Source organism: Camponotus floridanus, unplaced genomic scaffold (assembly GCF_003227725.1).
Source record: "Camponotus floridanus strain SB8 unplaced genomic scaffold, Cflo_v7.5 scaffold43, whole genome shotgun sequence".
Classification (NCBI taxonomy): domain Eukaryota; kingdom Metazoa; phylum Arthropoda; class Insecta; order Hymenoptera; family Formicidae; genus Camponotus; species Camponotus floridanus.
The window spans coordinates 17,208-31,765 of record NW_020229581.1 but is presented as its reverse complement, the minus strand read 5'-3'; the positions used below and the strand labels follow the sequence as shown (position 1 = coordinate 31,765).

At 32.6% G+C, this 14,558-nt stretch overlaps 1 protein-coding gene across 1 annotated transcript; it reads left to right on the top strand.

The window, feature by feature from the left end:
- The first annotated feature begins 9,920 nt into the window (after positions 1–9,920).
- Positions 9,921–14,283, top strand: LOC112639027 (trichohyalin-like). The gene is made up of 2 exons (XM_025411815.1): positions 9,921–13,655; positions 14,065–14,283. The coding sequence occupies exons 1-2, from the start codon at positions 9,921–9,923 to the stop codon at positions 14,281–14,283; spliced, it is 3,954 nt and encodes a 1,317-aa protein (XP_025267600.1).
- The last annotated feature ends 275 nt before the right edge of the window (positions 14,284–14,558 follow it).

Here is a 14,558-nt window from a genome sequence, read left to right as displayed (position 1 = left end):
CACTGTTTGAGATTTTATATTTTATTCGAAATATATAAACGCGAGTGCGCGATTCGAGCACATCAGGGCATATCATGCCTATATACATATGTATATACATATATATACAAAGTATCTATTTCATTACATTTTAATGAAAAAATAAATAATCAATTTATATTTTTCTCTCTAAGAATGATTTTTAATTAATGGAAAGATTAATAAAATCTTTTATATTTACAGGATAATACATGTTTCTCTTAAACAATTTTTCTCACAATTTTTTGCGGTTAACTTCATCGTCTTATAAACCTTGTCAATTATAAACAATATAATGTTTTAGCGAATATTAATATATGTAAACGATAAACATAAAAATGAAAAAATTAGAGAATTGATATACGACTGTTAGATACTGTTTATGTTTTGTTTATGTTATGTTTTGTGATCATTACCTTCTCAATACCTTCTCAAGAACAACCAACTGTAACAACTTTTAGTTGCCAGTATTATATTCGGCCTTTCATATTGTGTGCCAAAAGTTTTAAAAGTATCTATAAAGTCAGTAAAGTGAGAGAATAATTTTAAATAAAATCTATAATGTCAACCAAAAAACGAATCTATCTTTCGCTTAAAAAAAAAATAGAAATTTTAGATAAATTAGAAAAAGATACTTCGATCAATGAAAAACAAATTATTGATAAGTATGACATCTCTTTAAGTACACTTAACAAAATTAAACATGATGCAAATGAGATAAAAAAATTGGCCACTAAAGAAATAAACTTAAAGAAAAAACATATAAGCAAAAAATATGAACCATTAGAACGTGCATTGCATAACTGGTATCTAAAGACTACAGAATCGAAAAAATTTACCAAACAACTATTTATGCATACAGGAAAAATTCTTATGCGTAAGTTAGGTGGACCATTAAAAGTTTCCGCAAGAAGCCAACTGTTGCATGTATATCTAAAACGTTTCGAGAATCAACAAAAATCTATTAATAATAAATCTCCAAATTTATCTGAAAATTCACAAAGTCTCGACTTTTCCAAACAGCCATTTAAGACTAAAGAAACTCAAGTTATGCACGAGGTTGGTGAGTCGTCAAAACATAAAGGAAAAAAAAATTTCTTGACAAGATACATGAAAGAGAATCAACAAGAATCTACTAATTATAAATCTCCAAATTTACCTAAGATTTCGCAAAATCTGACGCGAGATACTGATAAAACTAAACAAGAATTAGACAGCGATAAAATTTTTATTCAAGATTTACACCATCAATTGCAAGAAAAAAATATTAAAAGAGATAATATTTACAATATGAACCGAATATTTATAAAATTTAAAACTTTTTTTCAACGTGCGAATTTTCAACACCAAGATGAGAACAAAATTGATATAGAAAAATTGAAAAATGATCGTCTATATATTGTGTTTTGTACAAATGCTACAGGTAGTCATAAATTACCACCTTATTATATTTATGAATATGAACATGAAACAGTTAAAAAGTATTTGAAAAACGAGGAAAGTGTCATTTTTAAGAAAAAAGGAGATGGATGGGAAAATGACATCATATCAAATTGGTACAATAATGTCTTCATAAACCTTGTGAGTGACCATCATCAGAAAACAGAAACAACCGGCAAAGTAATATTACTCACCAAACTGTACAAGGAGTTTGAAGATGACATGCAAAATGACAACTTCGAAATATTGTTTTTTCCATCTAGCGCATACACAATTCTTCAATCATTAAAATCATTACATATGGAGCAGAAAATAAATAGGAATTTACATAAAGTATTTCAAAATTTTTGTAAATCCTACGATCTGAAAGTTTACACTAAAGTGATTGACAAAACATGGAAGCGAATCTTGCCGGCGAATATACAAAACTCATCAAAAAACTTTTACAATCAGATTCTCGCATAGAAGGAAATGCAAACTCAACATCTTTGGTTGCAAAACTTGGAAGCAAAAGTAATTAAAAATGTAAGGAAAAGGAAGACATCAAAGAAATATCAGTCGACATCAGCAATAGACAAAAAGAAATAATATTTATTTTTCAAACTCTTATATTGGTACTAGTTTCTCGCAAAACAGAAAACACAATATCAATATGTATGATTAAACTAAATTCGAAATTAATTAAAAATGTAGAGAAAGACATGGCTCTCGAAAAAGCACTAGCAGAAATAAGAACGGAAATGAAAGAACAACATCAGAAGAATACTGTAAGTGTTGAAAATATTATTTTGTGAAACATTGCTTTAATAAATGTTTCTCTATAAAAATAGATAAAAAAATTTATGTCTTACAATACTTTAAATTGTATACATCGTATCCATAGTATTCTAATTGTATACAGAAATTTTAGACTAGAACTATTTATTATTCGATTCATTTCGTATTTAACCGCCTTAAACTATTATTTTTAATCCTTTAAAGAATTTTTATATTATTACCGAAAAAATATTTACGAACATTAAAGATTTTCTAACTATTATACATATATATATGTATAGTAATTACAAAATTTTCAATGTTCTTGAATATTTTTTTTTTTTTAATACAAATTTATGTATATATATATATATATATACGTATACAGGGTGGCCTCGAACGAAGGAAGAGCAAAAGGTGAAAAGAAAATGAAATAAAAAGAAAATAAAACTAAATAAATCTCTTGACAAAAACGCTAAAAATAAAAAATAAATATCTTTTTCTTTTATGAAAATAAAATAATTTTTTTTAACTAACTTTTATTTTATTTTCATAAAAGGAAAAGATTTTTATTTTTAATTTTTATCATTTTTTTAAAAAAATTTATTTAGTTTCATTTTGTTTTTATTTTATTTTCTTTTCACCTTTTGCTCTTCCTTCATCAGAGGTTTTTGAGCGATAACTTTTTAAGGAAGCATTTTTCATTTTTCATTTTTGTTTATAGGAAATTTTTTGTTGAGAATTAAATTTCCTATAAGATCTCAAAGTCTGTCTGGAACGTTCGGGGCCACCCTGTATATATATATATATATATATATATATATATATATATATATATAGTTTTACATTATTATTGCGTAATTATAGTTATAAGTAAAACGTTAGTATTTTTGTTTGCTTTCTTTCGTAGGAAATTAGGGCGAATGAATTCACGGAACTTATTCAGCAGGATATCAAAGAATTATGCTTCGAATAGTGTTACATAATGTTATGATGGACAATATATCTATATTAGACATAACAGAAAATTATAAATTTGACTTGGAAATGTTGCAATTAAAAATAGATATTGTAAAAAATAGAAGAAAGTATTTTCAAAAAAAAAATATGCAGCAGCAATAAAGGATTTATGTCTGAAAAAGAAGTAAATATGAAGCAATATTTAATATATATTTAATATATATATTAATATATTTAATATATATTTAAATAATATATTTAATATATATTTAAAAATATATCGTTGGTCTTCTTACATTTTGTTTATCCGTATTGTCATATTGACTGAGCTCTTCGAATGCGAATGAAGAATCTGTATCTGTTCATGAAAAATATCTACTTGAGTAATTAATACTGATTGACATTGTAAAATTTTTATTTTTATATAACTAATGATTGTAGCGTAATAAAAGTCTTAGATTAATTTCAATAACTATTAATTAATTTTTCAAGTGATATGTGCTTAAAATTACTAGTATAAATAGAATTATTAATTTTAATAAATAAAATTCTTAATTTTTTATTATTGTAGAAAATTGAATTATTATGACAGATTTTATTTCGTAAAATTATACGCTGATTTAATTTATCAAAGTTTAATCGAAGTAGCTTTTGTATTCGGAAAAAAAAGGTCGGAAATTTAATGTCAAATATTTTATACATACACAATGTACACATATACAATGTAATATAAATAATATTCAGAATTTTCAGAAACTAACATCGTCATTTTGTTACTAGAATTTTTATCTATCTTTTAAAATGAAGGAAATCTGCTATTAATTATATGTACAATCCGAAAAAACGTACACATCTTTTTCAATATATGTATGTTATTTCAGATTGTACATACATGAATATAATTAATAGCGCATTTCCCGCATTTCAAAAGTAAACAATTTTAATATAAATTTTAGTAATATGTCGTTAATATGTCGATGTTATGTAGTTTCTGAATATTCTGAATAATATTCAGAATGTAATATGAATGAATATCATGAAAAGCAGAGAAGATATTTCGTGAATGACAATCTTTATATTTGTTATTGATTAATTTTACATATACTGTTAAAACTTGTTCTTACACGCAGTTATTGAATTAGGAATTAAGAACATTGTATTAATATTATAAAAAATATTATGTAGAAGATATTATCCTTAAAATATATTACATATTATTACTGTCAAGACAATTATCAAATGTGTCATAGATGAAAAAATAGTAAAAATATATAAAATTATTTGTATTTTTAAAAATAATTACATTATATTGATTTGTTAAAAAAAAAAAAAAAAAAATATATATATATATATATATATATATATGTATATATATATATATATATGTATATAAATATATATACATACATATTATGCATTATTAAATATATTCATATATATATATATATATATATATATATATATATATATATGAATATATTTAATAATGCATAATAATATCAATAATAAATTATGTTAATATTTATATTAATATTAATTTATATTTTATTATACATTATTATACATTGATTTCTAGTAATTTTTAACAGTAACAATATATAAAATATTTAATATGTTATATTAATATATTGTACATTCTTGAATATAATTAATAGCAGATTTCTCTTATTTCAAAAGCAAATAAAAATTCTAATAATAAAATGTTGATATTATTATAGTTTCTGAAGATTCTGAATATTATTCATGTTACATTGTATAGCAGAGAAGATATTATGTGTTATTATGAACAACAATTTAATTTATAACAATTTAATTTATATTAATTTGTACATCTTTTAGATATGTATCATTATTTTATAATATATATGTTAGACAAGTTTGACAGTTAATTGTTTGCGTTTTACTATTAATTTCCTTCAATAAGATTATTATTATATAAGATTATTTATACTTATACTTATTTTTGTCATGCATTTTGATATGCATTAATTGCTATTAAATCTGTAGATGAAGAAAGTAACTTTAATAATTAATTTTTTAATGTATATTAACTTTTTAATGTATAAGCCCAAAATTTTTAAAATAATTCTTTTTGGCATAAAAAACATTTGTATTGCAAATTATTTTACCAAAACACGATCCGAAGATTAAAAATAGAAAATTTGAAACAGTTAAAATGATACTATATAAATTTATAAATGTATTAAAAGAAAAACAATATATTTTCTTCTTTTTTTATTGAAAGATTATTTAGAATGTAAAACATAATGAAAGAAAATATATTAATTGTGCCAAAAGAATAAGGAGAAAGAGAGAATTCGCTTCCTAATGTCAAATTATTTATTTCAACTTTGTTAATCCGAAAAAGTATCCGGATCTTTAAATATTTAAGAAAATTTACATCTATTTAAATTACTCTGGAAATGGAAATTCTATTTTATAGTCCTTTCGACTAATTTGTCGGAGCGAAGAAAGTCTCGGAGCTCGAGCGATACGCTTCGCGACCCAACGCGGAAAGACGCTGGAGACGATCGTCAAGACGAGCGAAGCGCAGCCAGCGAGACGAACGATTCAGCTGAGTGAACGAAATAAACCGCGGTACGCTTTGCGCTCGTCTTGCTTGGATATTTTCATGTTGGATCCCTCGTATTCTTCTCATACATCTCTCCCGTTAGGCATTCTCTTTTCTTTGATATCTCGTCTGATTAATAACACACTTCTCCTTCCGCGCGTCTTCTATAAGGCTATCATTCGCATTGTAATTAAGAGTAGTTTGAGAAGTAATTAAGATACCAAGGCCATATATCGAAGTTTTTCTAGTATGCGAGACAGTGTGAAAAGAAGCGTCTTGGGTGAAACGGCCCGACGTATAAATCCAATCGAGAGTGACAGAATCGTTGAACGATCGAATCTGCACGCTTCGCGGAGCAGGGGTCTCTAGTCGTTTCAGCGTTTTTCCACCTTACCTCGCCTTTCAGATGGTTGGAAAATATAAATTAGACCACGCGGCTTGTACCACCAGTTTGATGAAAGATCTCGATCGAAGATGATTAGAAATCACGTATGCGAATTTCTCTCTTTTATCGTGTGACTAACATAAACTTATAAACGTTACCTATCATTAAGAAGAAACACGCGATTCCGGAAATAGAGTAACGTAGTGTTTGCTTTTAACGTGTGAAAAATTTATATAGCGTTATTAAAAGCATTCAATAAATTCAATATTTAATCAGTGCTGTTTTGATTGATTGTAAAAATAATAATTAATTATTATTCATTTATAAAATATACGAAATTTGCGATAAATTTGTGATATATATGTATATTCAAATGTTAATATTTAATATTAATATTCAATATTAATATTCTATTCAATAATTAATAAGAAAAATAAGATAATCAGTTTCACAATCAACGAGTGTATACGAGTGAATTTTTTACGATTTAATAACCATTAATAGCCACATATCAAACAATATTTCTTTATAATGCTATGAAGCAAAAAACAATCGAGAAGAATGGAGCAGCGACGAAAAATTTATAATGTAATCATCACTATTCTTCTAACAATCATCAGCATTCATCTAGTGTCATCAAGTCAGAATTTTTACACAGTTACCACAATCAATTCTACTAGCAGCGACGATGTATGGTTGCAGCCTTTGAACACCACGACATCGATCTATCAAGATTTCACTACTCATTTACCGATTTCAACAAGTATTCAAGCAGAAGAAATACTTGATTCCGAAGAAACGAATACTCTGAGTCGATATGCGAAACCGTCTCGCTACCAAGAAGAATACAATGAAAAGGATGATGATCTTGAAGAATCTCCGGATTATGTGATACCGTATTCGGAACATGAAGATGCGAGAAACGTGTCCACTCGACCCAAGTATGTCGCTCCAGGAATTTGGGCGAAGCCGCCACCGGATAAAAATATCCCCTTGAACTTCGTGCCGACGAAGTTGCACGCTCAGGTTCGTGGAACTCATACTGTGAAGAGATTGCCGCAACGAGAGGCGATTAAAAGCGCGCAAACCGAAGAAGAGAAACACAATGCGCTCCGATTAAGAGAGGTTGTCACCAATTCCAAGGTCAACACGGTCTACACCGAGGAGGGATATGAGGATTCGGCGTATGATCATGCAGGACATGTCCGGGATGCCGATTTCCACGAAGGATTCGCGCGTAAGCTTCACGATCGAAAAAATAATAAACTTAATTCCTCGAGCAGTAAAAAAAAGAAAGAGAAGAATGTGATGCCCGATGAATTTAAGGAATACGAGGAGGATTATCGGGATCATTTGGACGAGAACGAAAAGGCTTCGGATGACGAAATTGATCTGACAGGATATGGCAGAAACACTTGGGAGGGATCCGAAATAGATTCTAAACTTGTTGCTGAGAACGGTATTCGAAAGCTGGAAAAAGATATCGAAGAAGAAGCCGAAGAAGCCGAGAAAAGCTCGAAGGACTATCAAAACGCGCAAGAATCAAAACTTCGCAATGACGTTGAGGTTGCTAATACAGAATCAGAATCAGAAGGTTCTCATAGTAAATACGATTTAAAGGATGAAGAGAACAAAGCCGACAAGATAAAAAAGAAAAAATCTAAATTGCGGATCGAAGAAGACAATATTATAAATAGGAAAACGAAGCAATCGCCCAGGTCGGAACGGAAAAAGAAAAAGAATCTCTACCGTGAGAATCAAGAGACAACCGCGATTCCATATAACAGTTCGATCGATATTAAAATACTCGCAAATTCCTACGATTTTTTAACAAATCCTTTAAAGCCTTCGCGAGGATATTCCATCGATCAAACGACCTTGCGTTACGTCGTCCCGACCGCGACGACTTCGTTCCATCAAGTTGATGATCAACCGACAACGATCAGTTACAGTCAACTCTTCTGGAACTACTTTAAAGCGAGGCAAGGTCCATCGACTACCGAGTCGTCCATGCTCGTCCCGGACTCGGCGACCATGAATCCGCAACAGGAAGAGCGGGCGCCGATTGCACTGGCAACCATCGACGGTCACGGTCCGTATCTTTTAAAGAACGACGATGTCAACAACGTGGTATCCACAGTCGCGACTTACACCAGTGTGCAACCCCTTCTGCCTCAATCCTTGCCGTCGTTGAATCCTAACGACACGGAATATTCATCTCCAACGAATCTTCTCGACAATAGAACGATCAGCAGTACTCCGGCTGTCATGACGCTCAACATCACTCAAGAAGCTTACTCTCGAATAGCTGATTATTATGAGAATCCTTTCCTCGGATCTGTTCTTGACAACAGTAAGATTGCCGTTGCCAAAAATAAGCTCAAATATAAAATCGCCATGAGACCAAAATCGGAAAAAAAACCTGTCAAACCAGCCTATGAATCACCAAGCCCTAATCAACAAGATCCACCGTCGTCTATTTTTAAAAAAGAAGACAAGAATAAGAAGATCCGTGACGAACTGAGTGCGAAATACAACAAGATGCTGAATTATGTTAAAAGCAAGCAAAAGACTCCATCTCTTCCGGAAAATAAAATTATTTTTTCAGAAGATCTTACTCTAATGAGACCGCCGACTCTTCACCAGGCCGCTTTCTCGATCTTTCCGACTGATCGTTCTCCAGTTATAGACCATTTGAGTGTATTCGTCAAAAGTGAAACACCTCGGGAAAACTGGAAAAACTTATTGCAAGACCAATTTCATTCTCAACCGTTGAACGGGATTGAATTACCATTGCGTTCCGATATTCAGCCTTTTGCATACGTTCAACCAGTGCGTCTGATCTATCATAACAATCCATCTCCAGCCACGAAACTGCTGCCACCACCGTTATCGTTGGCGAGCACTTATGCCAATTATCATAACAATTTGCAGAGTGACAATTATCCTTTTTACAGCGCCGGTAAACCGCAGCAAAAGCGTGATAATGCGTTCAAATATTTTCCACTAGTCTCCAAAGCGAACTGGAGAGCACGATCCAGGAGAAAGAGATCCGAGTTTCGCAACGGCGCGATTGTCGATGTGAAAGTATCGGCAAACAATAGTATGACCAATGACGATGAATCGGAGCAACGAGATAAAGATACATTTGAGAGGATAACTGACAGATCGAAAGGAAAAACGTCGAATCGAAAAAACATCGATGCATCGATAATTGATGTTCCAGATACAATGAGACTAGTATCCCCCGTGAGATCGAGACACGACAAGAATGAAACATTCACGACTTTAATAAACAAAAAGACTAATAGCGGAAACGAAAACAATTTAAAGCCAGAAAAAGATTCAATATTCTCTCAATCAACAAAAAGAGATGAATATGAAAATGATACAAATGTTCAAAAATTGACAACTAATAAGAAAAATTTGCTGCAAGACGAAACGCGATTAAAGGAGAACTTCAAGAACACGAGAAACCATGAAGAACTGTTGAATGACTCTCCCAAAATTAGTAGCGACGTTATCGATAAAGAAATCGCCGCGCGTTTTAACGATAATAATGAAACTTCGGCAAAGATCGAAGAGCAAGAAAAAATCGAAGTTGAAGTTCCCAGCTTTGATTACATCGAAGAGATCGCTGAAGACAGCCTTGTGGAACCTTCCACAACAACAGAAGCCGTCATAGATTCGAAAAAGTATCCATTTTATAATAACAGAGACATACCGAGCACGTCCGCTTTGAAATACGTCGTTGATCCTAATACGATACCGCGGAAGACCTCGCGCGGAATGGAATTCTATAATTCTCGGAACGCTTACAAGGAGTGCGACGAGGTGGAGTCTAATGTGGATGAAGTGTTGCCCGAGAAAGAGGAGCCAGATCCCGAACAAGGTCCGCGGGAGGATCTACCGCGTCTTCGTGGCCTGGGAGACAAGCTGAACTGCTTCAAGGCTAAGTACTTCGACGAGAATCCTCTCGACAATCCGCTGTTCGCCGAAAAGTTGATACAGGAGCCGACTCAGCCTTCGGAATTGGATCCAGCAAAGTTCGCCTCCAGGATCATGGTGTTACCTAAAGAGGACGACGATTATGTTGTGCCTCGAGTGTCGAAGAAGCCGGAACGTAGCGGTCGTCAATGGTGGAACCGAAATCGACCATACGAGATGCACGAGTCGATACAGGTCAATTACAAGCACGATCCACGAACTGGAAGAGGCAGAAATGCGTATCTGCACACTGTGCGAGGTTCGAGGCCACCTAACACGATGCACAGACCAAAGAATCGAAAATTGAAGCCAAAAGTCAGCACCACTACGCAGTCGCCGAAAATGTATCAAACTGTATCTTATCAAAACCAGGTTTACGAGGATGTGATGGGCAACATCAGAAACATGGCGAACGCTTATCAGGTCTACGAGATAACCACTTTGCCATCTATGCAGATCTTGGATACCGCCGATAGTGAGAAAGCATTAAAGATTGCGGACATTACATCGAATTCTTCTTCAAAGGAAGACAATACGTCGGAAGATGTTATTGATGACGTTAATGATGCTACGGATGTCATAAGCAACATGAAATCGTCGGAGATCGAAGGATTAGTGCCACCTCCAAAATATTCAGCTCCGAGGAAAACAAGTTACAGAAAATATAGACCACTGGGTAAGAGAAAAATAACTTTGCTGAGATCTTCAAATCCTCCTCGTATTATCGCTCATCATCATACCATTAAGATAAACAAGCGCAGCACAGATGATATCGCAAAGAATTTCTCTGAAAGTACGATTAATAAAAATGAAAAGATTACCACTGAAGAACCTATCAAAATTAATATCGGAAATGATACAATGATAAAATCGATAGAAGTGTCGCAAAATATAAACTCGACGCCTAAAATGTTGGACTTGAATATCGAGGAGAGCAGACAAATTAACACGCAAGAAAATTTGTCGACGACTTTGAGGATCAACAATAAAAAAAGACGAAGAAACTCTACGAATAGCGATGAGACGAACGAACCTTCTCGCAAAGTCATCTACACAATCAAAGATCGAATCAGATACTCGAAGCCCAAATGGGATACGAGAAGATTCGGTAAGTTTAGCACGACTTCGAAAACGGTAGACGAAGACAGCAGGCGAAAAGAGCCTCGGTATAATTATTTCGAAAGAAAGAAGAAGCTAGATGATGATTGGCGAAACAATTCTACGATAATGAATTCGACGGAAAACACATTTGAAGTCGGAAATACAACATTATCGACAAAAGGTGAAGAAAGTAACACAACCGAAGTATATCGCGCAGAAGAATCTGTCGTGCATCAAACAATTTATAGAAATAATAAATATCCAGAGCGAGAAGAGAGCGTTGATGAAATAGAATCTGCGGAAAATACCGATGATGAGATAGAAAGTGCTACAAACACGTATCAAGTTCGCGAGGATATCGATGAGGAGCACAATTCTACGACCACGAAATCGACGAAATCGACGAGTCCTTCAAACTCGAAGAAAGTCCTGGATCTACGAGAATATTTGGAATCTGAACCACCAGGATACGCAGAAACATTCCCCGATGAAACGACGACATTATCGAGTAAATATCGAACAGACGTAAATCACGAGTTAGAAGACGACGAAGAGAAGCAGGACGAAGAGACTGATTATCCAAAAAATGTGGCGAATCCATGGGACGATGATTTCTCCGAGAAAGCTGAGGAACAAGTCGAAACGCCGATGAAGACGGAATCGTATGCGCAGGACGACGATTCTGAAGAACTTTCTTCAAAGGAAGAGGAAGCTTCTGACAAAGATCAGACATTTTTCACGTATACGAAACGGCCATCATCGCTTGAAAAAGAAAAGGATGACGAACGCATCGAGAAAAAAAGGTTTTATCGTCCATTTCCATTTTCAAGATATAAGTCGAAGTTCAAGAAGGAAAGTGAGGAGGATGATTCCGAAGAGGAGAGCGAAGAAAAGAATGAAGATTATGTATTTCCTTGGCACGCCGACGAAGAAAATAAAAAAGATAAGCGCAAATGGCTACAGAACTTTGATAGATACGAATATCCTTGGGAGAGAAGAGAGAGACAGGCAAAAGAGCGACGAAGGAATCAGAAACGAGCCAATAGACTTAGAAAACTGATTTTCGACGATGAGGACGAAGAAGAATCTAGGAGATACGAGAGACCCGTTTATCCTTGGGAGAAATACGATGTTCCCTCCAAGCCTCGCATAAATACGCGTAGACGCGACACTTTACGCAAATATATCGATGATAGCGAAGAATCTACCACCGAGACATTACCATTCACGAAGTTCAGCAGCAGATATAGTTCCACTGACAAACCAAAACCGTCAAAACCTCTTAATGCAGGAGAGATTAGTCGATCCATTAAAAAACTTTTGGAGGAAGATATAGATGACGAATCTAAAGAAAAAACCTTGGAAGAAGTTGAAGAAGATCGCTCTCCTTTATTCGTACAGAAATCATCACCTTCTCCGGACAGAGAAACTTCCAGAGCAACAATCGTACCGGAAGATATCACGCAGCCACCAAGAAGAAAAAATAGAAAGAAAACCTCTCAAGTTGATAAGAATGTAACTAATGTAAATAACTCGCACTTTGATTCAAAAAAATTAACAAATGCAGGAATAATTAATGAAGAAAAGGAAGAGAAGCCAGCGATTGAATATCAGAAGCCGAACAAAAGTAACGACGAGTTAGAATCGTGGATACAAACAGGAAGCCAGTTATCCAACAGTACAAAGGAAGTTTCTTTTGGAACTGAACAACCATTTGGAACTAGAAAACATCGACAAAAAATTTTGAAAAAAAATTCTACAATTTCCCTTAATAATGCATCTGTCAAGCCTATTAAACCCGTCAAAAAAAAACGCAGAAAACTTCAAGCGTCAGTTTCGCCTTCGCCGAGAGTCGACCTTGACACAAGTAAATCGGTTTTAACACCTGTTCAAAGAAGATATTCCAAGGCAGACGAGGCTACAAAGACAAATACGTCGGAGTCTTCTAAAAAGGATACTAAAACGAGGCAGACTGATAATCTTGAAATTGAAACTTCAACTCCGAAAACCCGAACGATCGAACATCGATCGAAAGTTTCAAAAGAAAAAATCTTCACGAAAACCACTTATCCGAACGAAGCAGAGAATTTTTATCCCACGAATGTGACATTCGCTCGAATAGAATCAGGAGAAAAGGTAAAAACCAAAAAACGCAAAAAGAATAAACGAAAAGATAATAGGAATTCAAATGATAAAGAAAAGTTGATAGAACGAGAGATTGAGAAAAAAGATTATGATATTGATCTCGTCAATACAGATAAAATAAAAACACCAGTAATCTCAGAAAAATCTCCTTCGGTTGAAAATGAAAATCTTTTCAAAAATTTTGATATGAAGAAAGATGAAGTTAAAAAGATAAGTGATCATAATACTTACGACGGAATCAGTAATGACGAAAACAAGAATGACAAAAATGGCTTTCGAATGTTATCAGAAGTAAGTTTGTTACCATATTATAAAACAGTTGAGCTGACTGAATTTGGTTCCAGATAAATAGCATCTTTTATGTCTTGGATTTCAAAAAATTATAACTAACAATGAGGCATGAAAGATTCTTGTTATTTTCAAATAAAATATTTTCGTAAATAATTCCAATATTTTCTAATATTAAGCCGACATAACATTACAATATTATAATTTGAAAATTTTTCAAATCATTTATTCATAGTTTGTAAAAATGCAAATATTGTTAATGTAAGAGTTATTCATCGAGCTAGAAATTATATCATGAATATAATGCTCCCATCAATTATGTATAACATCAATTAAAATAATTATATGAATATACATGTACATATAATCATATACTTATCATAACTCATTTATAACTAAATTTTAATTTTAGGCCTACACAGTAACTAACTTACTGCAAAATATTCCACCTAATCAAATAAGAAGCAATCAAGCCGATGAGAGTAGAATAAATAGAGGATGGAAAGAGCAATACAGCGAGGAGATGGAGAATAGAGAAAAGGATACAGAAGGAAGAGAGAAATCGTTATTACAGGCCAAGTTTATAAAAGATCCGGAGCGCAGGCTATATTATTATGTGGAACACAAATGATAATCAGCTAAGAAATTTACCGTTCAATTACAAGAAGACATTTTCTATTTTTCTCTATTAACAATAAATAGAGATGTGTGGAATTAATTTTAAAATCTTAAATAATTATATAAAATTTATTTATTAGCTTTCAAATTCATAATCAAGTTTAATTTCTTTTTATTTCGTCATTTAATAACATAAGTAAACTTGATCATGTTTTTCAAAAAATTAAAATTTGTCTAAAATTTATCTCAAAGATTTGATTATTTATACTAAAAATGAACATTGTATTA

What these genes read in the sequence shown, in the direction of transcription:
- LOC112639027 (XM_025411815.1), top strand. Translation starts at nt 9,921, where the DNA reads ATGGAATTCTATAATTCTCGGAACGCTTACAAGGAGTGCGACGAGGTG. An exon ending in GCTTTCGAATGTTATCAGAA is followed by an intron (nt 13,656 to 14,064) that starts GTAAGTTTGTTA and finishes TTTTAATTTTAG; the next exon opens with GCCTACACAGTAACTAACTT.